This window comes from Pseudonaja textilis, chromosome 1 (genome assembly GCF_049901715.1).
Source record: "Pseudonaja textilis isolate UNSWEBS1 chromosome 1, rPseTex1.2, whole genome shotgun sequence".
Classification (NCBI taxonomy): domain Eukaryota; kingdom Metazoa; phylum Chordata; class Lepidosauria; order Squamata; family Elapidae; genus Pseudonaja; species Pseudonaja textilis.
In genome coordinates, this window is record NC_141990.1 from 276,334,312 (window position 1) to 276,359,750 (window position 25,439).

Below are 25,439 nucleotides of genomic sequence, written 5' to 3' on the forward strand. Positions count from 1 at the left end.
ACAGTTTTCCATTGTCTTCTTCACTCCCCCCCCCCCTCTAAAGTCCAATTTGTAACCCTGATATTTTCTGATCGTTTCCCATCCACTCCATCAATTTTGTTTTGTGAGATCAACCAGGATGTAGTAGGTCGGTGTATCTCAATCTCAGTTACTTTAAGATGTGTAGACTTCATCTCCCAGTATTCCCCAGCCAGCATGCTGGAATAACAGAATAACAAGTTGGAAAGGACCTCCTTCTAGTCCCTTGCTCCAGCAGGAGACCCTATTCCAGACAAATGTCCAATCCCTTCTTTAAAACCTCCAGTGTTGGGATACCCACAAATTCCACTATTTAATTGTTCTTAATTGATTGGAAGTTGGAATAGAGGTAGAAATAAGAAATGGGAATATTAGCAGATATAATTTTATATAACACAATACAAGTAGTAATTAGCATTAAAATGGAATATTGAAATATTGAATAACTTTAAAAACCCCATGTATATTAATACGAGCATTATATAAGTTATACAACTATTATGATTATCATTATTGATATTTGTATCAAAATGAATTACTCCCAGGGGCCACACTGTTCATGTATTGATATTGATGTGTACTTAAAAATAAAAATCTAATAAACTTGGGGGGAACATTCCACTACTTAATTTTTCTGTCAGGCAATTTTTCTTTAGTTTCAGGGTGATTGTCTCCTTGATAGATTCCTATTGGTAACTTCTTGTCCTGCTTTCAGGTGCTTTGGAGAATAGGATGACACATACACACACCCTCTCCTTTGTGGCAGCTCCTTAGATATTACAACATTGCTATCATGCCACCCCCTTAGCCCTTTTTTTTTGCTAGAGTAGACATATCTGCTTCCTGCAAATGTTTTTTTTTTTCATCCAAGCTCCTAATCATCTTTATTGCTCTTCTGTGCATTCTTTCTAGAGTCTCAACGTGTGTGTGTGTGTGTGTGTGTGTGTGGTTTTACCAAAGCATTATAAAGTGATGCTAACACTTCACATGCTCTATTCCTCTATTGATGCATCCTAAGATCGTATTGGCTTTTTGGCAACAGCAGCGCACTGGTTTTCTTGGTTAGGGAATTCTTGAGAGTTAGAGGTCCACGCATTTTAAAGTAGGTGAGATTGAGAAACACTGACACTGACCTAAGGGGTGCCGTCTAACTGCGGTGCAATAAAGGGGAAATCTTACAGTCCCTCCTACGGCCTCTACTTTTACTAAAAGGAGTCGCGTTATCATAGTAAAAATCCGGGAAAGCGATACAAAAACGGCACCGTCGGCTATTTCCCTCTTCCCTCCCCCCCCTTCCTAATTTCCTATTGGTGGAGAGCGTGTTACGTAAAACGCCCCGCGAGCAAGTGGGAGTCAAAGAGCGGAAGTAATTCTGATACTCGGGGAAGTGACGGGCAATCCCATTTGATGAGGGGAGAGGAGGGCGGGCCTAGGAGAGGAAAAACCCTCCCTATCGTGAACCCGGAAGAGGTTGACCGACTCGAGCAGGGATTTTCGTGAGGGAGCAACATGGCTGCGCCGGTAGCAACTGCTTTGCAGCAACCGGGGTCTCTCCCTCCTCCCAAGAAGATCGTAGCCCCCACCGTGTCTCAGATTAATGCGGAGTTCGTGACGCAGGTAAAGCCCCGGAGAGGAGGCTGCCCTGGACCCTCGGACTGGGCTGGGGATGGAAGGAGAGCTTTGCCTCCAGAACTTAACGTTTCTAAGAAGAGATGGGGCAACCATTTGTCTGAAATGGTATAGAATAGGATAAAATAGGTATGGGATTGGGATGGGGATAGAATTCTTTATTGGCCAAGTCTGATTAGACACACAAGGGATTTGTCTCCAGTGCATAAGCTCTCAGTGTATATACAACAATAGTGATGGATCGTTATCATAGTCATTGTAAAAATACATTCATAATAAAACATTTAATACAACACTTAGTGATAGTCTAGATAGATAGATAGATAGATAGATAGATAGATAGATAGATAGATAGATATACTAAATAAGCAAGCAACATTAATCACACTAGGATACTAAGTAGACAATATAAATTGTAAGAGCTTCCAGCCTGAGCAAGGAGAGGGCGGAACTGGACTAGATTTTTTCCACTTATTCTGCTCTGTTATAAACATTATAAATTACCATATACCTTAACCCTGGTATCTTTTGTTCAGAGATTTTAATGCAGTTATCTGTTGCAACACAGACAGAACTGTGTTTGGAGAGTTAGGATCAAATCAAAGGCTGACACATTCTTTTTTTTTCAAATAAGTTTTTTTTTTATTTTTCAATCTAAACATACTTTGGGGGCATTGCATTGACTGGGTCAAATCTCTTTTAAGCAATAGTAACAATAATAATACAAATAAGTATATGTAATTCTAATCTTCCACAACTTCAACAAAACTAATATCTTTCCCATTAGCTCATTTAAACGTAAGTAACATTTCTTTGCGCCTTGCGTTTATAATCCTAAATACTATAATTTAATATTTTAAGAATTATTCCTATTTCCACCATAACTTCAATATTCCAATTGTGTAGGGTTAATAATAATGCTAAATATTTAATAATAATGCTAAATATTTAATCAGTCCTGGAAGTATATCAAAATCCTGCATGATTTCTAGTCCTTCATATTTTAAATTCATAATATACTTTAACATGCTATTAATATAAATAATTGAGTTTGATTGCCTAATCCTAAATTCCCATCAACTGTCTTGACTTATTTGGATTATATTATTAAATTATATTTTCTATTGGTATATATACTATTATTTTCCCTGTATATATTTTCCCAATGTATTGGAATATTTTCTCATTATCCATCATCTCTTAACTATTTTTGGAGTTCCATCATTTGTTGATTTATTTAATCAACCTTTTATCTCTCTCCCTTGGAATCTTATATCTCTTTGTTTTTATTTTGTACCTACTAATCTTCCTCATCTCAGTATCTTTTGTCTCTTTTTTTCTGTGATATTTGAACTCTCATCAACAAAGCTTTTTGATTTTTTCTTGAGATTTTTCCCTTTTCTCTCTGTTCGCTTATAAACTTTTAGAGGGTTATGTCTTCTACTTGTTAATTCTTTCTCCTCTTTATTTTTAATTGTTTGTGTGTCATTTTGATTTTCCCCTTCTACTGCTTCTTCTAACTTCCCAGCTATTTCTTTATTATCATGTTCTTTTCCCCCAATTGTTGAATAGTTTGTACATTCATTTCTGTATCTTTAAGCAATCTCCTTGTTGCCTTTTAAAGATTCACGCATATCTTTTAACATAAGCAATATTCCTCCATATATCTCTATTGTCTCTTGTAAATCCATTTTGTAAAACCCCATATTTTACAATTTGCAGTTTATATTTCCCCAGTTATATATCTCCCAATTGTCTAAATTTTAAAGTCTTATTTAGCTGTCATTCTTTTCTTCTGGCACTTTTCTTCTTTTGTCTCATAGGATGTTCTGTTAATTAGCATTTAGGATCCAAGTCCAAGTATAAATTAAGTCCAATAGTCCAAGTCCAAATTAAACCACTAAATTTTTCCAGTCTTTCAAGTCCATATCCAATAACCAAATTTAGTTTAGTTATTTGCAATTTAGTTACTCTTTATAAATCTTCCAAAGGGCAAGAAAAAAAATCTCAGTAAATGTTTCCAAATTATCCAAGTTGTCAACAGTAGAGTCAAGGTCAGGTCATCTTCCAGATGTTGTTGCTTCTATTCTGTATATTAGGCTTTATGTGTATTGAAATAACTTTATCTAGTATACTGCGGCTATAGTGCTGTAGTACTTTTCTTCCTCTAGTAGTTGACTCTCTTAACCCAAATCCCCCCCAAAAAAAAGAACAAAGTTGAAAGCATAAGACAAGCTAATAAAGCACAGAAAGCTTGGAAAAGGCTCAAATAATTTGAAAAGCAATCTCCGGGAGAATCTATCTGGTGAATTTGTATTTTTAAACTCCCTGGATTTAATAAGAAAATCAGCTGTTTCTGACAATCTATTTAATAAAGACTAACACATTCTGTTCTGTTCTGTTATTCCATTTCTGGGTAAGCAACTTTATGCAAAGCACATAGAAGAAAGTATAATACGTTGTTACAGCAAGTGGTTACAATTTTAGATACATGATTAGAATTGACCTCCTTGAATAAGAAAGGAACAAAAACATGCTCTTACACAAAAAGCAAGTTTTGCTTCTATTGAGAAACATTCGTTCATAGATGATATACCCAGTTCCCTGGCCATTGCTGAAAGCCCCTGCCATTGCATTCTTGATATCCGGCTTTTTAAAAACATCTGGGGGAAAGGAGAGTCCACCACCTCTTGAAGCAAGCCATTTCATTTTTTTAAAGCTTTAGTTGTTAGAAAATTATTTCTGATTCTGATTTAAACCCATTGTTTCTTACATCCTTTGGAACAAATCTAAACAAGTCTACCTTACATCTGACAGCCCTTTGGATACCTGAGAAGAGATTTCATAACTCCCAGGAATCATCTCTCCAGTTGTCATGCCGGATTACTTATCAAATGAAAATTACAGTTAGTCCTTGAGTTACAAACACAATGGAGCCCAAAATTTATGTTGCTAAGGGAAATATTTATTAAGGGAGTTTGCCCCATTTTACAACATTTCTTGCCACCGCTAAGTGAATCATTGCATTTGTTAAATTAGTGACATGGTTGTTAAGTGAATTTGGTTTCCCTATTGACTTTGCTTGTCAGAAGGTTGCAAAAGCTGATCACATGACTCTGGGACGCTGCAACTGTCATAAATATGAACCAGTTGCCAAGCACCTGAATTTTGATCATGTGACCATGGGGATTTTGCAATGGCCATAAGTGTGAAAAACAGTTTTAAGTCACTTTTTTTTTGTAAGTTTGAATGGTCACTAAATGAACTACTGTAAATTAAGGTCTACCTGTATATGTCCCAAAAGGCGAAAAGCAAACTAACCCAAGTGTGAGTTACTAAATTAAACAATCTAATATCTCTTCATTTTTCTAATACACTTTTAATCTTACATAAGAGTATACATTTAACATTATAAATACAGCGCTTACAGTGTATATAAATAATATAATTGAATGATGTAACCTTTTATTTTACAGCTGGCAAATAAATATTGGGCACCGCATGTCAAGAAAAAACTGCCATTTGAGTCAAGGGTAATTGTTTAAATATAATACTTAGTAATTTCTTAGCTTGACAAAGATACCAGAAATAAAAAATGTTGTTTAATTTGATAAAGAGCAATAATATCAATCTATTTTTTGTAGTTTATATCTTTACTGTAAAACAATATTGATTTTACTCTTAAAATTAGCAAGCAAAAATTTTCATTTTGAAAGTTTTTTAATTACTTTTTTATATTCTAGATGCATTCTTATTTTTAGCAAGACATTTGTAAAATTTCTGTAGTAATAGAAAATTTAATTGAAATAACAGTGCTGGATGATTTATTGCTTATTTAGTTCCTTGCAAATATACATTATTGAGAAAAGGGAAATACTTAAGACAATCATTTTACTATACATTTTTTTTCTTTTTAGGTTATTGAAGATGTGTATGAAAAAGAAATTGTCAAATCAAAGTATGTACCATATACTGCATCTTAAGTATAACTGCCGAACTACTTATTTTATAGATACATTTTATGCATTTTAAGTAATGATGCATAATAAAAAATGACTTGATGTGAGCTTGTTTCTTCTATAAATTGTAGTGCATGGGCAGTTTTTATTCACTGGAATAAATGAAAGTAATAATCTAAATCAGGCCTTTATGAACCATATTTGTCTAGAAAATCTTTTATTATATATCCTTAGATGCTATTGTAATGTTCAAGATACTATAACAACTATATTGCAAGGGGCTTCTTCAGGTTAAGGATAAAGGTACCAGTCTTCTGTACAGAAATTATGTACATTGCCCAAAATCGTATGTAAGTGAGATAGCTAATTGTTTACATTCAAAAATACATAAATTTCCCTCCCACCAAAGGCTGCTTATAGGATAGCTCTCAGCAGTAGAGCTCATAAAGAAGAATATAAAAGTGCAATTTAGCAATATTTGGAGGCTATTGGGTTATACATGCCTGGTTTAGGCTGAGATAGTGCTCTTTACTGATTTTGATGTGACAAAATTTAATTTTCTTTATTGATTTCAGATTTGCTATTAGAAAGATAATGCTTCTAGAATTTAGGTAAGTTTTGTTTTAATATAGAAAATATGAACTGATTATAGAATGAGTTGATACTAATTCCAAATCTGATGACAGGTGGTCTGGTATAGCATAAGTTTGTTATGAATCCCTGAATGAAATTTTCTTAAACTATTTACTCTTTAGCACAGGAAGTTTGCATTAAGAGAATAGGAGGATTGTGTGAATTTATGGGTTTGATTCCCAAATTATGCTTCAGAATCTACATCAGAGAAAACTTAACACCTCCCAGATATCTTTTAAAGTTTGCTTGTTTGTTTTTGATTAATACGTTTAATATTTGCATAATATGACTTTCATAAAACTTTATGTCTGTTACTGAGATAGCAGACGTTTGTTTCACTCTAATAAATTTGGTGGTGCGCTTGGTTTTTTATTGCTATGTAGTCAATTTGAAGTAATGTTCAAATGCATATAATGCCTGTACCTATATATGTAAAATGTCTTTATTTATTTAATGAATGGAAATTTCAAGAAGACCAATGTTTTTGCTTTGTATTCTTGAATTGTTCTAATTGTCACAAATAAGTTTGCTGAAATAAGTTGTGTTGGAAGATAACATTGAAAGCTAATTACAAGGCTTATAGAAAAGTTTTCATAAACAATTGCACTGCTGATCTCCTGATTAGTGACATAAAGACAGATAGTCACTATTTTCTCCCCCCCCCCCCCTTCATTTCAGTCAGTACCTGGAAAATTACTTATGGGTGAATTATGCTCCTGAATTGTCTAGCAAAGCTTATTTGATGTCCATCTGTTGTATGGTAAATGAAAAATTCAGAGAAAATGTTCCAGCTTGGGAGGTAATAAACTTCTGTCATAGCAAGCAGAAACTTTGATTCTTAATTTTCATGTTTCTTGTTAACCACTAAACGAGTTATCAACTGTTGAAGTATACAATACAGTGATTGTTCCTTATCTGAAGCCACCTGACCCTGTATTTTACATTGCATAATACCTTTGGATAGTTTAAAAGTTTTGCAGTAGAAGCAGAGTCAATGTGGAAAAAAAATGTTTTGGCAGCATTTTTTCTTCATTGATACTTTTTAAAAAGGCTAGAATTTAATGGAAAATTTAACCTGTAAAATATAGTAATACATTTTTTCATTTGTATATATTTACATGTGTATGTATTTATATGTTAGGGTGTAGGTATGTAGGTATATAGCATATCTATATGTGTGTTATGTATGTGTACATTTTTGAACACAAAATTTCATTTTTAATGTGTGTCAGAGTGTCCACAGGAAAAAAAATGACAAGGTTATTTTATTTTCTTCTTACAAGGTTACTGTGTGGGGAATGAAAAATAACTTCACCCTTCTTCAACTTTATGTAATTAAATTGATACATGCTTCCATGTTCACTCATAGGGAATTTCTTTTGAGCATGTTCAGAGGATCTGAGAAAGTCCTCAGGTTGGCCTCACTTTCAAAGGGCACAGCCAGCTTGAACTTTGGGGAGCGATACTTCATGTGGGTTTGCCATAAGTGAAGCCCTCATTTGAATGATTTGCATAGGTTACAGACAGAAAGCAGATAACTACTAAAATAAAACAGTGTTGGAGCCAAATATTCTTGATTCCTCAGCAAGTTACCTCCCAGCTTTCTTTCCCTTGTTGTCTGATGGAATAGATGTTGAAAGATGGCAGTGGAGGGAAAGGAAAACCATGGGGGCACTATACTTTTCCTTTTTACTTTTGCAGGCTGAGAGGATGTTTGTTGGCAGGTCTTAGTTGAGGGAGGGACCAACCTCAGTCAAGTTGAATGTCTTACTGAATTGAGTCATTCATCTCTTAATCTTCAGATTCAGCGTTAAGTGTGGAAGTTAAGGAATTTTTCCATGTTATTGGCCCAATTTCTTGAACATCGTCCTTAGATTTCCACATAGGCAGCACAATTAAGATTACCCATTTATGTGCAGTTAGGAACTCTCCTTATAACAGGTTCCCAACTGTCTATGCAAACCATATACTTCAGCATATGAGAAGCATGTTCTAATCTTTCAGTAAAATTATAGGAGTTAGGAATGAGTGTATTCATATAGTACCTGAATATGAAAGAGGGAACAGAACTTTCGTCTATCTTAAGGTCTTTATTTTTCCCAAATGATGTTGTATCTGAACTTACTGACAGTCTGTTTCTACTTCTGTTTTTTGGTTAGACATTCAAAAAGAAACCACAGCATTTTCCATTCTTTTTCAAACGTGTGCTGGTGGCTTCCTTGGCAGACAAGGATAGTGAAATCACTCTGCAAGAGCAGACAATACTCTTGCTGTTCCTTGATCATTGTTTCAACAGTTTGGTAAGTTTATTTTTCAAGTATTGTTACAATTAATAATACTTCTAGCATACAGTGAAAAAGTGCCAACTGTAATACCAATTCACTATAGCATCATTCTTTGTTAGCATTGCTAGCCTGCTTTGTTGCATTTTTAAAATAGAAACAACACATACAAATACCATCCCCCTCCAAACTTTTGCACTACGAGTGCAAAAAAGAAAGTTTAAAGAAATATTTGAGGCACTAAAGTAAAGATGCTACTAGATTGGTCAAAGAGAGGTTATGGAAATAACATAAAACCTAGAGCTTGGAAGCCAATCAAGAATAGTACAAAGTAGACTGAAATGTTTATGTAACTGCTCAGAATATTAACTTGGAATCATACTACATTTTTGAAGCATTTCAGTTCATGAAATTGTGCTTTCTTACTCTTCAACTAAAAGCCATTCTAATGAATCAGAAAGGAAATAAGTGCAGCAAGACAAAATTAGAAACATAGCCTGTTGTAAACTACCCAATATGATGCATCTAAATCTATATAAACTCCCAAATTCCTTTCTCATTTGTTTGACAGGAAGTGGACTTGATTAGAGAGCAAATCCAGCAACTCATCTCCCTCCCAATGTGGATGGGACTGCAGCCTGTAAGTTGTCTTAAGATAAATGATTCAAAGATCTTAGAACCTCGTGGTATAGATATAAATGTTCATATCTATGATTATAGTGAATATACAGACAGGTAAAATTTCTGTTTTTAGGATTTTTTTTCTTTCATTCAGTTGTCTCCAATTCTTGGACACTACCTAGGTCCTAGACAAATTTCTGCAGTTTTCTTGACAAGGTTTTTCAGAAGTTCTTTACCATTGCCTGCTTCATAAGGAAATGAGTATCCCAAGCTGGCTTTGTGCCAAGGCAGGACTAGATCTCAGACTCCCAGTTTCAAGGCTTATGCCTTAACCACCATACTTATTTATTTGTATTATCAATTAAGCTTTTATATACAAAGAACAATAATGTTTATTGCACGCTATAGGGTTTTCAGTGCTCTTTTGTAGCTTATCCCGCCTCCCCACTCAGGTCTGCCAAGGAAGGCAAACAAAATTAAATTTCATTGGCTGTATCAATATACTGTATGTAACCATGATTTAGGTTTGTTCACACTGCGTGAAACTGTAAGCCAGATGTTGGTTTATCTTCTATTTTGGTGGAGAAACAAGTCCCTCTACCATATTTATTTTTAAATGAAAATAGGAGCATAAAAGGTAAATGTAAATGCTGCAGTACTGATATTCTGAAAAATTAAATAAATCCTGCAATTCTAGGCACGACTACAACTTGAACTTAAAAAGACACCAAAACTTAAAAAATTCTGGAATTTGATCAAGAAGAATGATGAGAAAATGGATGAAAAGACACGATTACAGTAAGTTTGACAATAACCCTACCACTGTTGTTTAACAGTAGTTCTTGAGCTTCGTTGGAAACTCATTTTTAAGTCATGTTGTGAAAAGTCTGGAGTTGGGCAGGCTATAATACCACATCTAGCTAGGATTAGCATACAGTATATTCCATGGCCCAGCTTCTTGTAGCAAAGCCAATCTGCAATTTATCTGTCTGCCCCACCCCGCCCCTCCCTCCCTCCTACCCACCCTCCCACCCACCCTTCTCTTTCCTACCAAACATCTTATATCAAACTCCTAATGTGTATATCCATTTAGAAAAATACTTTTTCCTCAGTAGTTATTCAGAAAGTACACAGAAATATGTAACAATTTGGAACTTTTGAAAAAGTGAGAAGAATAGACACAGTATGATGCAGTTGTCCATATGCATGTTTTGTATAATTCAAGGGTATTAAGTGTAATGTTGAATATATTATATTATGGACAGTTTATAATGAAGCGGAGTTTACTACCGTAGTGAAAAAAAATCCTTGCTGCATTTAGTCTGTTTGATTTAGAAAAAAATACAAATACTTTAGAATGTTTCAAAAGATAAACATTCAGGTTCCAGGGATCATGCTGTGGCTGGAGGGTAGGAAGATCATTATTAGCAGCCACATTATTCATTAGCCAAACTAGATAACATCATCAGTGCACTGCTTCTAGCACTGATGATGTTATCTAGTTTGGGTAATGAAAGGTCTACAAGGAAACAACCAAACTCAGAGAGCACCAAGGACCCCCATAGTTCAACCTGAGCTACAAATATTCTTTATTATTCGACTTACCATAAACAACTTTTAGGCAAAGCCATTGATGGGATAGAGCCATGCCAATTTCAAATGGCTGCTTATGCAGAGTTCCATTGGCTTTTCTTTTGTGTTTATATTGCAGGACATATCAGGAAAGGAGATTCCTTTCACAGCTTATCCAGAAATTTATCTATGTATTAAAGTCAATAGCCATTTCAGGTAAGTAGTTGATATGGGCAAGTGCACCGTTCCTTTCTTTAATGTGTGGCTTAATGGACTAAGGCATACGATTTAAAGAAACATTCTTTACAATCTGTTTTCGCCCATGTATTCTTCTGCAGTGGAGAAAGAATCCCACATAGAAACAAATTGTAAAGGGCTTTAATGTTTATTTATTTGTCCTGAGCTCTTCTTTCCCTAATTCTTGTAACTGCTCTCCCAAATGGAGGGAGCAGGGAAAGATTATTGAGAGGTCTTTTTATTCAGTGCATTCTATCTTTGACTTTTCTATTTGACATTGCTACAATGTCAGATTTCTCTGGATGAACTTTTAACTCCACCCCCAATCTGGTGCTCTCCACATCTCTTGGCACAATGGCTTTCATAATTTTCCACCAACGTGACTGAAAGTCTTTGGATTTTTAAATGTAAGATTGCTATCTGTATAAAGTAAGGAGATAGCAATAGTATTTGAACTTATATACTGTCCCACAGTACTTTACAGCATTCTCTGGGCATTTTACAATGTCAGCATCTTGGCCCCAATCTGGATCCTCATTTTACTGACCTCAGAAGGATGAAAGGCTAAGTCAATCTTGAGCCCTGTCAGGATTGAACTGTGGGCAGATGCTGCATTCTAACCACAATCCCACCTTGAAATGATGTATAATTGTCTCTGTTTTCTTCTAGATGCCCTCTGTATGGATAAAGTGCACTATTGTGAAAGGTTTATTGAATTTATGATCGATTTAGAGGTAAATCAATTATAAGACAAATGGTAGTTCTTTTACAATATCATCTAGACTATAGTAACAATTTATTCAATGACAGTAGCTTTTTTAATAGACTTTCAAGCTGTTTGTGTACATTGTTCATTTTAGTATTGTGAGAAGGAGAAAAAAATCCTCTCAATTTATTATGCAATATATGTAATTTCATATTTTTTGTAAGTTACAGTATCATAAGTATGCTTTAGCATTTTAACCTTTTTGAAATTGAAATCAAACCAGGCTGCTTTTAAATGTAGGTTAATGATTACAGGGATAATATGACAAACACACCCAAATCAATCCACCTCAAATATATGGCACATAATTTTATTATGTGTATTTCATGAAAAAGAGTTTTAATATTGGCCTTAATTATGATTACTAATGTTAACATTTGCTGCATTTTCTTGATTTTCTTTACTGTTGTTTAAATGCTGAAATTTAAAATAACAGTAATAGAAATTCAGGACCAGGAATTATTCCAAATTTTAATATCTTCTATTTTAAAAAAATCTAAATGCTTTCATCATGTAAATAATAATAAAAAATACAGCTACACCCATTATACAAACAGTTAGAAACTTGCCCTATGAAGTTCTCAATATTTGATCCCCTTCATCTCTGAATTTATTCTCTTTTTGATATTTTTTTGGACACTGGTAAACTTATGCTTCACTCAAAGGTCCGGTATGATTTTGAGCCAAGAAAACAGTGTTCATCTCTGTTTAAGAGGTATCCATTTCAACTACAATCTTTATCAGAAAATATTAATTCAATTTATGTTACACTTTCAAAAAGTCTGAATACTTAGTTTCATACATTTTATCAAAATAAATCAGCCCACTATGAAAGCTAGAGCAACATTTGTTTTTGCTTTTTTACATCATCAGAGTAGAAACCTGTAAAAACCAGTCACCAGCTCTGAATTCTCACTAATGTTTGCGTAATAAATGTGATGAAACAATGACTTACATAACATTGTAGGGTGTGATATTTTCTTTTTTAGGCTCTGCTTCCAACACGGCGATGGTTTAATACTATACTAGACGATTCCCACCTAGTTGTACATTGTTATTTATCCAGCCTAGTAAAAAGGGACAAAGAGGGACATCTCTTCTGCCAGGTGAGACTTGCTTTTATTTACTGAATTTCTTCAAATTTCATGAAGGATTGCAGTATTGCAACCAAAAAGTGAGACATTAAATATTTAAAAGAGACCGACATAAGGTTTCCTTGCTTTGTAACTATTAGTTTAAGTCTAATTGTGTTTGGATTTTTCTGATGATGATAATTTTCAAGTTATACATCCATTTTAAAATTACTTCCAAGCTGTAAAAATTTAAAAGCTAACATAAAAAGTTTTCTAAATATTTTCCATTGCCACATTATTCATAAAACATTGCTTAAACATTACCAAGCATACTTTGTATTAGTGAATGTCTGGACAGTTTATAAACTGCATGGGTATTCGAATAAAACTTTCTTGATATTACTATGTTTTATTTGGCTTCACATATTACTCTCCCCCCCTCCAGCTTTTAGACATGCTCAAATTCTACACTGGATTTGAAATTAATGATCAGACTGGAAATGCTTTGACTGCAAATGAAATGACTACAATTCACTATGATAGAATTACTTCCCTCCAGGTAATTAGATCTTCAGACTTTTCTAAGATTTCTTTCAGGTTTTTTTTTTAATTAAATTTTTTTGCCAAACTTTGTTTTGGAAAGGATTTCTTTTATATATCATTGATTCTTAAATATTTCTGATGAGATAAAAGGATATGATGTGACCATGGGGGCACAGAATGCAGTATTGCAAGCTAACTCTGTCCACTGCCGTGAGTTTGATCTTGACTGGTTCAAAGTTCATTCAGCCTTCCGTTCTTCTGAGATCAGTAAAATGAGGGCCCAGATTGTTGGGAACAATATGCTGACTGTAAACTTAGAGAGGGCTGTAAAGCACTACAGAGTGCTATTATTGCTATGAAATTGAAAGCATGGATATTTGTTTGGAAATACAATTTATATTCAGTTGCTTCTGTATAAATTGAATCATGCAGTATCCAGATACAGGCATACTCAGGTAATCCTTGACTTATGACCATACATTCAGTGACTATTCAGCATTACAATAGTATTGAACGAAAGGACTTACAACCTATGCCCAAACTTAGAGCTATTGCAGGGCCCCAATTTGGGTGCTTGACAGAGCACCTGCATTTATGACTGCTTCAGTTATCCCCATCCATGTATCCCCCATCTCAGCCATCCATTTGGCCCACTAGTGTGCAAAACTGCTGTGGACCAGGGAGGCTTCTGGCTATTCCCCACTCTTCCAGGCTTGGGAGGCCTTGGTCTGCTCCCTGCCCCACCAGAATGTGCAGAGTGTCCCACTTACCTTCACTGTTCTTCCTCAGTTACTGCCAGGCACACACAGCCTATGCAAGGCTCTTGGTGTTTTGGAAGTCTCCTTGTTCATATCGTGCAATTTGGAGAACGAGACTTCAGAAGCACTGCTGGAATGGAGCCCTCCCTTTAAAAGTCTCTTTCTCCAAATCTCCTCAGTAATGGTTCAGGCCTTCAATTTAGGTGTAAACATTGAGAAAGCATTGAAAACACAGGATATCACATTCTGCACTGATTGTAATATCCAGACAGCCGCATGTAAAGCACATTGCAAACACTTACACAGATGGTAATGAGTCTGTGATTTATTATCTCTAAGTCTTCTTCTACCAGGTAAAGACACAATTTGTGTACTAGCCAAAGCTGGCCAAAGGTCACTGTACACACAGCCTTCATATGTTGTTCAAGTAGCTATCGTAAGTCCAGAAGCACTCCCAAATTAGAAACCTGCTGCAGAGATAGTTCCGGTTAGGGATAATACTGGCACCAAAGGAGAACCCTGATGTATGAATAGCAACTTTGGATTTAATTTGAGCCTGTTCTCTCCCATCTAGAGCCCAACATCCTCCAGGAGTAGAATATCAAAATCATCTGCCCCACAGCCTGGAATAGCAATGTATAGTGAGGTATCATCAGCATACTGTAATTCCAAATTGTCTGAGGGCTCCCTCCACTGGTTTCATATAGATGTTAAAAAAAAAAGAGGGGGCGCGCACAAGATGACGTTGTGATTTCCTGTGAGGATCCAAAGTCTCCTCTCAAACTGAAACTACCCAAAGAGAACAGACTGCTATATAGACTGAAAATTTCAATAGTTGAAAAAATAATATATAATATCAAAATCTACATGCTGTTTCACAGATTAGGATACTAGTCTATTATATTTTGTTGTAATATTAATTTTATTAATTTGGATGCTATATATTACCCAGAGCCATTGTCGGTTCGTATGATGAGTAAATCCAATAAATATATACCATAAATGAAGATGAAAGTGGCTAAGATATTATAATCTTAGAATAGCATTGTTTTATTTGCTGTTGATATTTAGGTAATTCTCAGAGGTTTGCAGTTTGTCTTGTGAATTGCAAATTATGTAGATGATAAGAATTTTTGATTCTAATCCTGATTCTTCGTTGGTTTTCAGAGAGCTGCCTTTGCACACTTTCCAGAACTCTACAATTTTGCCCTCTCAAATGTATCTGCTGTAGATACACGTGATTCTTTACTAAAGATTTTTGGGCCCCTAAGGTACATCATCATACTTTGATTAAGGGTGGGATTTTTTTGGGTAGATATTTAATGGCAAATTCTTGATTTTCATGACGATCAGGATTATTTAAGCAATGACTGGCCATCTCCTTAAGCAAAAAATTTATTGTATTATATATTTTCAGCTGAAATGGTTGCTGAAATGAAAATACTCTGTGATTCATACCCTGTTGTGTATAATTAAACTAGTTTTTTAAAAAGAAAATTTAATTCTGTTACTGTTGAAAAAGAAAGAGTGGAAAATATATCTAATTTCCAAAAAGCATATCCTGTATAAATATTTCTATTAATTGAAATTCACAGCTTTAGCGTTTAGCAATTTATGTGCCCAAATAGGAGTGTAATTTATCTGCTGGTTTAAAAAAAATTATGCACAATAATGGTCTGGTATGCATGTAATAACCACAATAGCATTTCACATAAGGTGCGTAGGCCAGAATATGCTCAAGTAGACCTTCCTGTGTCTTCATTTGGCTTCATTTGGTATTTAGTTTCACATTATATAAGATCTGGCTTGTCTTTACAATTAAATAAAGAACCTAGCTATGTACACTAGATTCATTATTTCTATTTTGATTAACCAACAGTTGCTTAAGCATACTACTTTCTGTTTGAGCATAATGATAAATCCATTTTGCAAGTCGTAATTTAGGAGTGCTTTCCTGGCTACATAATGAGTTTGCTCAAATATATGTAACACTAAATTGTGATGAAGTACTGTATGCATAGTAGGTTCATTTAACATAGCAACTGAATATGGGCAACTTCACTACAATATAACATTACTACTTGGAACTGTTGGACCAGGCAGATCATTCCTGGTCTCTTTTTTATGATAAACGTAAACGAAAATATTAAAATAAGTAGCCCATTTTTTTCATAAAAGCCTAATGATTCTTAACGCATTTCTTTTTATTTAGTCCAAATACGCTCCACCAGGTGGCATCATATCTCTGCTTACTGCCAGCCCTATGTGAAGGAGAAAATACAAATTATGAAAAAGATTTTCTGCTTGAGCTATTGGTAAGTTTAAGTTATTCTTGCTTAAATGAATTCTTTGAGGTTTGTTTATCTTGGTTTTGAAGAGCATGTCGCTTCATGACAGGCTGGCAAGTGATAGTATATGTCCTCATCTATCTATTGCTCTTGAGTTACTTCAGATGGTCATTCAGAATCTGCTTTAGAGATGAGCAGACAATGTAAATAAATTGTGGTAGGAAGGAAAAAGTCCAGAAAGTTGTTGGAATTCATATAAATACCATGTTTATCATTTTCAGTATTATTTCAACTTGCATTCCATGTTAGTTGAATGTTTGATAAGCACACTTATTAGAACAAAATAAAAAAGTTGATTTAAAATGTCATTATCACAAAGAATTGTCAAGATTATTTGAAAAATGAAAAAGCAATTTCATTAGTATATGCTTCAAGTGAAAGAAATAATTCATCCAGAGGAATTCAGATATGCAAATCAGGTTGACAAGATATAGCTATCAATTTGTGCAGCTTTTAATTATTGGCTATGTACATTTTCAAAGGCAACATGTCCTGTGACAAAACTATTGGTTAATATTTTTGAAACAATATTTGCCTTGATAGTAGTTTTATAATGCTCTTCTTACATTTTTCAAGGTACATAAACTGGTATGTAGACAAGTTGCCAGCATGCTATAGTTATGTTCACATTTGTATTGCATGGAAGTCATGCTAAATATTGTGTGACATTGTCACTCCAAACAATTTATTGTATTTGGTGTCAGCCAGATCTCTTTACAATGTTGCTAATGTGTCAGTGGACATTTGCCATGTATTCAGTAACCAAGCCAGGCCTCCTATTTAGTGCTGTTATTATTTAGCTTCGCTGAATTAACTGTTGAGAAATACATTTTTAAAAGAACCCAATTCTTTACCTTTTCCTTGTAATAAATGCAGTCACAACTATTACTAGTAATTTTGGAGATAGTTATCTCTGATGAAGTGTATTGTGAACATGTCTATATTTGACATAGTTATCAAAATGCATTATGCATCCAGTTATTAATACAATTTTTCAACCTGTCTAATCAAACATATATTCAAGACAGCTTATAAAGTAGAAAACACACACACACACACACACCATATCTACAAAAAAGCATAAACTAACTGAACTAAAAGCCTGACAAAACAAATGGATTGTTATAGATTTTTTTTTCTTTTAAAGAATGGTAAAAAATCATTCCCTTGCCTGGGAGTAACTTTGCCAACATGTCAGAATCTTCTGACAGTAGGAACATCTTCAAAGGGACTTTTTCTATAGAACTTAATATTTGGATAAGTTTTTGATAGGTGGTAGAACAAGGGTCTTCAAACTTGGCAAGTTTAAGACTTGTGGACTTCAACTCCCAGAATTCCTGAGCTAACAAGACAGGAGGAATTCTGAGAGTTGAAGTCTACAAGTCTTTAAGCTGTCAAGTTGAAGACCCCTGGGCTAGAAAGAGACCAAATTGTTTGATGCTTTCAAGTTAATTCCAGCACTTGAACGTTTTCTTTGCAAGCAGTTGACAAACACTCATAAAGATGTTTTTGTTTTCTAGGTCTCTCGACATGAACGTAGAATTTCTCAAATTCAGCAGCTTAATCAGATGCCTCTGTATCCCACTGAGAAGATTATTTGGGATGAAAATATTGTTCCAACTGAATACTATTCCGGAGAAGGTAAAACTTGCTGAAATATATTTAGATTTATAAATATAAGGAAGTATTTTATGAAAATGAATTTCAAAATTATGTGAATCTCTGTGGAAAGTGTTCATCCTGTTTCCTTTGGATAGCTGTCTTCTCTGATTATTGAGATAAAAAAATGTTGCTTCCTTTTTCCTATTGGGTTTATTTTTTTTGTAACCCAAAGATTACTGAAGAGATCACAAACTTTTATTAGCTTATGAAGACCTAGGATTTGTGCTAAAGGCCTCTTGGGAGGAAAAGCTTGGCTCTCTAAAAATACGAAGGAATAGTCTATTACTGCAGTCACAAACTAACTTTGCTGTTACAGTGAAAACAGGAATTTCCAAGGGCAATGCATTTACATTGCAACTAGAAGAGATCTTTCACATAATCACTGAAAGCCTATGACCTTAAAGGGACATTCTGGATGCAAAATCTTCTGACACAGAAAATTGTCAATCTGAATGGTCTAGGGCGGAAATGGGCTTTTCCTCAGACCGAGTTCTTTTAAGTTTTCTAGAAATAGTTCTGCCTTAGATAAGTCTCTTCCAGATTAAAACATTACAGAATGGAACCATCCCATTTCAATAACTGAAATACTGGAAATGGAATATATTGTACAGTTCTAAGAGATAATAATTAGAGAAGGAGAGAATCTAAGAGTTTGGCTATGTCAACCAGGCCTTTATCCATGTGCTGGCAGACAATTATATAGTGGTCCTCTTCAATATATGCTCTATGAAGTAGATTTAGGTACCCTAAAACAGGAATGAGAGTACATTTCCCTTTGTGGACAGCATATTCCTCATCCAATAAATGGGCACTGGGTCATTGGGGTACAAACCCAATCCATACATTTTTAACCTTTTAATTTGAAACTGACATGGAGGTATGTGTAATATTAAAATATATCTACAAATGCATATTTGAATGTGGGTTTAGGCTAACTTGAGTACAACTCAATTGGGTCCATTCAGGAGTACAAATATATATCTTTTGTAGGGGTGATAATACCTTTAGTCTCCTGACTCAAACACAGATTGCATTGAAAGAGGAAATCAGTTTCTGCTTCACTGCTTTCAGCAAGAGTGTTTATTTGACTAGAGCCCTTTTTATGAACAATATATATGTTTTTAATATGTGATAAAAAGAAGTTTGGATATCTGCCTTGCATTTGTAATTCTCTATATTTCTAGTCAAAAGAAATTGTTCCTTTGAATTCAGTGAGACTTACTTGCTGGTAAATAGCATAGAGTTGCAGCTGCAGTATTTAATACAAAAAAATAATAATCCAGAACAAACTAGGGATAAATTCTTCTCCCATCTATTTTTTTCTTCCAGGCTGTCTTGCCCTCCCAAAATTAAATTTACAGTTTCTGACTCTTCATGATTACCTCTTGCGAAATTTCAACCTCTTTCGTCTGGAGTCTACTTATGAAATCAGACAAGACATTGAAGATAGTGTCAGTAGGATGAAACCATGGTAACATACATAGTGGTTACATTAAAGATGTGTACAGATAGTCCTCGACTTCCAACAATTCATTTAGTGTCCATTCGAAGTTGCAGTGGCATTGAAAAAGGAGACTTCTAACTATTTTTCACACTGACAATCATTGCATCCCCGTGGTCACATGATCAAAATTTGGGCACTTGGCAACTGGTTCATGTTTATGACAATTGCAGTGTCCCAGGATCATGTGATCAACTTTTGCAATCCTCTGATAAGCAAAGTCAATGGAGAAGCCAGATTCACTTAACAACCATGTTGCCAACTTAACAACTGCAGTGATTCACTTAACTGTGGCAAGAAAGGTCATAAAATGGGACAAGATCACTAAAGAAGTGTCTCACTTAGCAACATAAATTTTGGGCTCAATTGTGTTCGTAAGTTGAGGACTACTTATAATAAAAAGGATTTTCCATGTCTACGATGGTTTTTGTTTTGTCGTTCCTTTTTTTTTTTTTTGAAATATAAGAAATTAGCTAAATTAAAAGAATATTGAATGGATTTCATTCTAACTGTTTTATTCTCATGTTTACCCAGAAAGCTAATTTTCCAGGACCAGATTATTGGAAAGGGTATAATTACTCGACTGGCTAGATTAATGATGGTGCTTTTTAGATGAAAACATGCTTCGAAGGCCATGGGTTATTTCTTATTCTTTGTTTCTAGAAATGTTTTAAAGGAATTTCAGTCCTGTGGGGGGAGGGGGGAGTTTGTAATGGGGTTTTTTTTGGTGTCTCAAGGCTTACAGATTCTTATTTCTGATCTTGGTTATTAGGCAATCAGAATATGGTGGGATTGTTTTTGGTGGATGGGCTCGAATGGCACAGCCCATTGTCTCTTTCACCATCATAGAGGTGGCAAAGCCAAACATAGGAGAAAATTGGCCTATGAGAGTCCGTGCAGATGTTACAATTAACTTGAACATTAGAGACAACATCAAAGACGAATGGGAAGGTATGCCTGAGTGTGTTGGAGTGTCAAATCCTTAGAGGTCATTAATTCATTTCAAATGAATATATTAAACTTGTAAAAAAACCATTATATGTATTCAGTAAAACTTGAATGGTACAAATTGTCCAATGTTATATCTGCTCTGTATATTGTTCTTCAGTTTCAATAGAAAATTATAATCTTCAAAGTCACGAATAGATAATTATTTTTAACTCTGTTGGCATATATTAGATGGCAAACTATGTAAACATTGCAAAATAATTTTTTTGTAAAGCATACCTAATTTCTAGATTTACAATTCTTTGTCAAGAATCAAGGATCAATATCCATCTTCACAAGGCTAACATTCAAATTATTGACAATAGTGCTATATAGATGTTGTTTCTCTAATTTACAGAAAGGTTTATGCCTATCTCCACTTAATACATTTGTTCCTACTTAACTGTATTGAATGGGAAGATCAGATTAATATGTTTTCTCACAGTCCAGAATCCTGTTTTAACAAGGAAGCTATGTAAAGAAGGGAGAACTAAAACATTCAAGAATGACAGGACAGGACTGACAACCTGCATATAATTTGGTATTTTTATCTGGTTGTCAGGGCTGAATATGCTGGGTATACAGCATTAATTATGCATCATGATCCATTTACCAAAGGCAAATTAATTAAATAGAAAAATTGTGTGAACATACCATTTAAAATCATTTGCTAGATGGCCATAATGATAGCCAAAGTCAACTGGGCATTAAAAAAAACTTCTAATCTTGCTGAGCTAACTAAGGAATGTGGAAATGACATAATTTATATAAAGAAATGGAAAGGATTGAGATAAGTGTGTGTGTGTGTCTCTGTGTGTGTATGTGTATGTATCACACATGTTAACAAGATATTAGATATAGATACATATATTTTCAAGGGGGATTCCTGTTAAAATCCAAAATATGTTCTTAATGAATTTTAATGAATCCAGCTTTTTGTGAATCTATATATATCCCTTGCTACTGCAAAAGAAATTTATATTTATTAGTGTAATTGTAATAATAATTTTTCATGCTTATAGCAGCTGTATATGTAATTACTTCTCTCTGGTTTTTCCTTAAGAATCCAGAAAAAGCAACAAAAAATTAAAACAGCATTACAAATGTCAGGGATAATAAATTACAGCAATGTTAAAATCAGCATAGATTGTGATTTAAATATTTATACCGATTTTAGCACATAAGAGCCTGCCCTAGAATCCTAGAGTAAAAAAAACTCTTTGGAGTGTTGTGAGGCAGATCACTACATACTTTGTTGAGTAAATTTAAAATCAAGATATGAACATCTATAGCAGAAGATTAATGGAGAAAGGAGGAGAAAGGAAACTCCCAATTGATTAGCTGAGAACAGTAAATATAATTCATGGATTCCTTTGTAAAGCTACACATTTCTGATGGAGACCTTTTGGTTGGGAATGAGTCTATATAGATCAGTATAAATAAAAACGTTGCTGAAAGTCCAATGACAAAAATAACATTTTATTGAATAGGTACATCAATGTTATTTAAAAACTATATTTGTTTCAGATTGCATTCTTTTAAATTGTATTCTCTTAAATCACATTTATTTATATTTAAATTTATATTTAAAAGTATAAAAATGAATTTGTTTTTTCCCCTCTAATTAACATTTAGGTTTGCGCAAACATGATGTCTGCTTTCTAATTACCGTCCGACCCACTCAGCCCTATGGTACCAAATTTGATAGAAGGCAGCCATTTGTGGAACAAACTGGCCTTATTTATGTCAGGGGGTGTGAAATTCAGGGTATGCTGGATGATAAGGGACGTGTCATTGAAGAAGGTATGATAATATAAAATTGTCATTGAAATTGTTATTGTTGTAAAATTTCACCCCTAGCCATGTGAGTTGGGTATAAACTGGAATCAGAATGATGCCATTTAATATGTCATTTTTTCAATAGCAACAGTCACAACCCTTAATAAGAACTTCCAAAAATGTTAAGTACTCATTCAAGGGGACAGAGCTGAGATGATTGATATTGTCAGCCCTCTTTACTTTGTTTTGTTGTCATTGATTACATTTTGGATTGAATATTTTTATAGTTCGAAAGAGAAAAAAAATAACTTTTCTCTCGAAATACATTTTCCTAGTGTAAGGGAGTATAGGAAGGAGCAAATAAGGCTGTGAACGAAGTATCAGTTTATCATTTGAGGATATATTATCCATTATATTCTCAACATTGGTGATGTTGAGACTCTGAAGCTAATATTTCAGATTTAGTATCTGAAGCCAAACAAACAATGATAACATGGTATAATCTAATGTGAAGATGTGGGATGTGCAATACTGTTTAAACCAAACGAGCAGTTTAGATTTAGAAACTTTCTGGAGGGATTGGAACAACATAACATTTCTGAGGTGAGAACAATGCATTTTAACTTGATACATTTCAGCAAATATACTTTTGCCAGAGGTTATATCAATAAGGCGGTGATCCAACATTGAAATTGGGTGCACTCTTTGGATGCCATTGTGGTTTCAAAATAGTATGTCGAGCTATTTTTTTTCAGAAAGTTGATCATTGGTTGTGATAAAGAAAAACAATTTTATGCAATATTGGAGCGAGCAGGCTATGTGGGAAAGAAGCAGTAAAAATTGGATTAAGTTGGAAAGGACCGGTTACAGCCTGAACCGATCTCTAAAAGACTTACGATTTTTCTTTTTTAATTTGTATCTGATCAATTTTGTCTTTTATTGTAAGCAGGGCCAGAACCCAAACCAAGACTTAAAGGTGACTCAAGAACATTTAGAGTTTTCTTGGATCCTAATCAATATCAACAAGACATGGCCAATACCATCCAAAGTGGAACAGAAGATGTATATGAAACATTTAATATAATAATGAGAAGAAAACCCAAAGAAAACAATTTTAAAGTAAGTTGTAATATGTTTTCTTTTTCTAACTAGTTTGTGTTTTACCCTCCAGAACATTTGTTAAGCACAAATTTTAAAAAGGAGTCTTTTTTTTCCCTTGCACTGCAATTGTCTCTATCCAATCTGTGCTACCAGCAGTGGTAAAAACATAAGATAGACTTAACTGTTTGTTTCCAGTTAAATCTCATTGCTAATGTGGTGGAAGAATAATGAATGCTAAGTAAGCATTGTTTAGTGATGTGAAATTCCAAGACAAATATTCAAATATCCCACAGAACCATCTGTTTCTGTTGCTTGTATTGCAATAAATATGTTAAAATGGCATTTGCTTTTTCTAAGTGAAATGGCTTTAAAGTGCCTCAAAGGCAAAAAACGATTATTCAGACTTTTATTGTAGATTGTTTTCCTTTGAAGTTCTGAAAGACTATTTGCAATTTAGTTAGTCAGACATCAAGATAATACCAAAAAGGCTTGACAGTGTCTTTTATTTCACTTTTTCAGGTTTAAAATTAAACAATTGATTAGATTCAGCCTTCTTATAGGATAGCTGCATCCTAGAGGATTATCATTTAGTTGCTGTACGAGTCCTAACTCACATGAGAGAAAATAAGATAAATTGCTCTCACTAATGACAAATGTTGAATAATTTATCAAATGGATAGCAGAAGCGTGATTCCTTTGCTGAGCTTGCAAGGATGAACTTAAAACTATTCATTTTATTTCATTACTTCTGCTTTCTCAACCCTTTCCTATATAGTTCTTGGAGCAGAAATGCTTGTAAATTTAAAAGTATTAACAGCACAACAGTACGTTATGTGCAGTTAAATATGAGTGATGAATGATGTTGTTATGCATTTTATAAATTATTACAGGCTGTTCTGGAGACTATAAGAAATCTGATGAACACAGACTGTGTCGTTCCTAATTGGCTACATGACATTATTCTTGGTTATGGTGATCCCGGCAGTGCTCACTATTCAAAAATGCCAAATCAGATTGCCTGCTTGGATTTTAATGATACCTTCCTTTCCATTGATCACTTAAAAGCTAGCTTTCCTGGATATAACATTAAAGTAACAGTGGAAGACCAAGCATTGCAAATTCCTCCATTCAGGTGAGATGTCTTTCATTAAAAGAATGACACTGTTAATTTTACTCATTAAGGAAATATGCATATAGTATATTCTTGGAAAACGTAATTCTGTAATCACAAAACAAGTTCATTAGAACATAACTAGTGCCCTGTTGGATCAGTCCCCTGCTCTTGTCATCCAGAAGTCTGTTCTTATAATGGCCATCCAACTACATGAGGAAATTTTTGCCTCTGGACATTCCAAACAGTAGCTTTTGTGCCATTGTAATTCAACAGCTCAATAATGCAGGCTTTCTTCTATGATTATAAAGCAAATTTTTAATTTCCCTTATTTTCTGTTTTATTAGTATGAAGTCTTAGCTTTTAATTGCTTTCTCTGCTTTTGTCTCCCCTAAAATTGTTTATTTTGTACTTGTTGATTCCAACAATTGCCTTGTATATAGGACTGTTTCTTGATTCAGGTTTGTTTTCTTAGAACCATTTATTTTAAAAATTGTACTCTTAATCTCCAGTCATTCTAGAACTACATTTTTCTGTATCAATATGATACAGAATTTTTCTTTTGAATTTTTCCTACAAATCTGACGATTCTGATGGTTCTGGTCAAATGGTTCTGATCATTCAGGAGGGCTATTCCGTGCCTAAAATGGTCTTTTAACAATCAAGTGGCATTTAAATCTGAAGGACTGTGGTTTTTTCCAATAGGATAACATTTCCAGTCAGAAGTGAAGCAGGAAAGAAACGGAAAGAGTGCGATGAAGAAAATACCGAAAGTTCTAAAACACTGGTTGTTGAGCCACATATCATCCCTAATAGAGGTCCTTACCCATACAATCAACCTAAGCGGTAATATTGTAGT

The 25,439-nt window shown here is 34.2% G+C and overlaps 1 protein-coding gene across 1 annotated transcript in view; it reads left to right on the forward strand.

Moving 5' to 3' along the window:
• The first annotated feature begins 1,482 nt into the window (after positions 1-1,482).
• Positions 1,483-25,439, forward strand: part of AQR (aquarius intron-binding spliceosomal factor) — a 39,832-nt gene continuing 15,875 nt past the window's right edge. Inside the window, exons 1-21 of the mRNA XM_026710629.2 lie at positions 1,483-1,635; positions 5,124-5,180; positions 5,565-5,605; positions 6,182-6,217; positions 6,918-7,038; positions 8,399-8,539; positions 9,093-9,161; positions 9,840-9,940; positions 10,854-10,930; positions 11,621-11,685; positions 12,707-12,823; positions 13,236-13,349; positions 15,259-15,362; positions 16,304-16,406; positions 17,960-18,080; positions 19,431-19,572; positions 20,375-20,553; positions 22,225-22,392; positions 23,318-23,487; positions 24,360-24,601; positions 25,286-25,426. Coding sequence (XP_026566414.1) covers positions 1,528-1,635; positions 5,124-5,180; positions 5,565-5,605; positions 6,182-6,217; positions 6,918-7,038; positions 8,399-8,539; positions 9,093-9,161; positions 9,840-9,940; positions 10,854-10,930; positions 11,621-11,685; positions 12,707-12,823; positions 13,236-13,349; positions 15,259-15,362; positions 16,304-16,406; positions 17,960-18,080; positions 19,431-19,572; positions 20,375-20,553; positions 22,225-22,392; positions 23,318-23,487; positions 24,360-24,601; positions 25,286-25,426 — 2,417 coding nt within the window. The 5' untranslated portion in view covers positions 1,483-1,527. The remainder of the gene's footprint in view (positions 1,636-5,123; positions 5,181-5,564; positions 5,606-6,181; positions 6,218-6,917; positions 7,039-8,398; positions 8,540-9,092; positions 9,162-9,839; positions 9,941-10,853; positions 10,931-11,620; positions 11,686-12,706; positions 12,824-13,235; positions 13,350-15,258; positions 15,363-16,303; positions 16,407-17,959; positions 18,081-19,430; positions 19,573-20,374; positions 20,554-22,224; positions 22,393-23,317; positions 23,488-24,359; positions 24,602-25,285; positions 25,427-25,439) is intronic.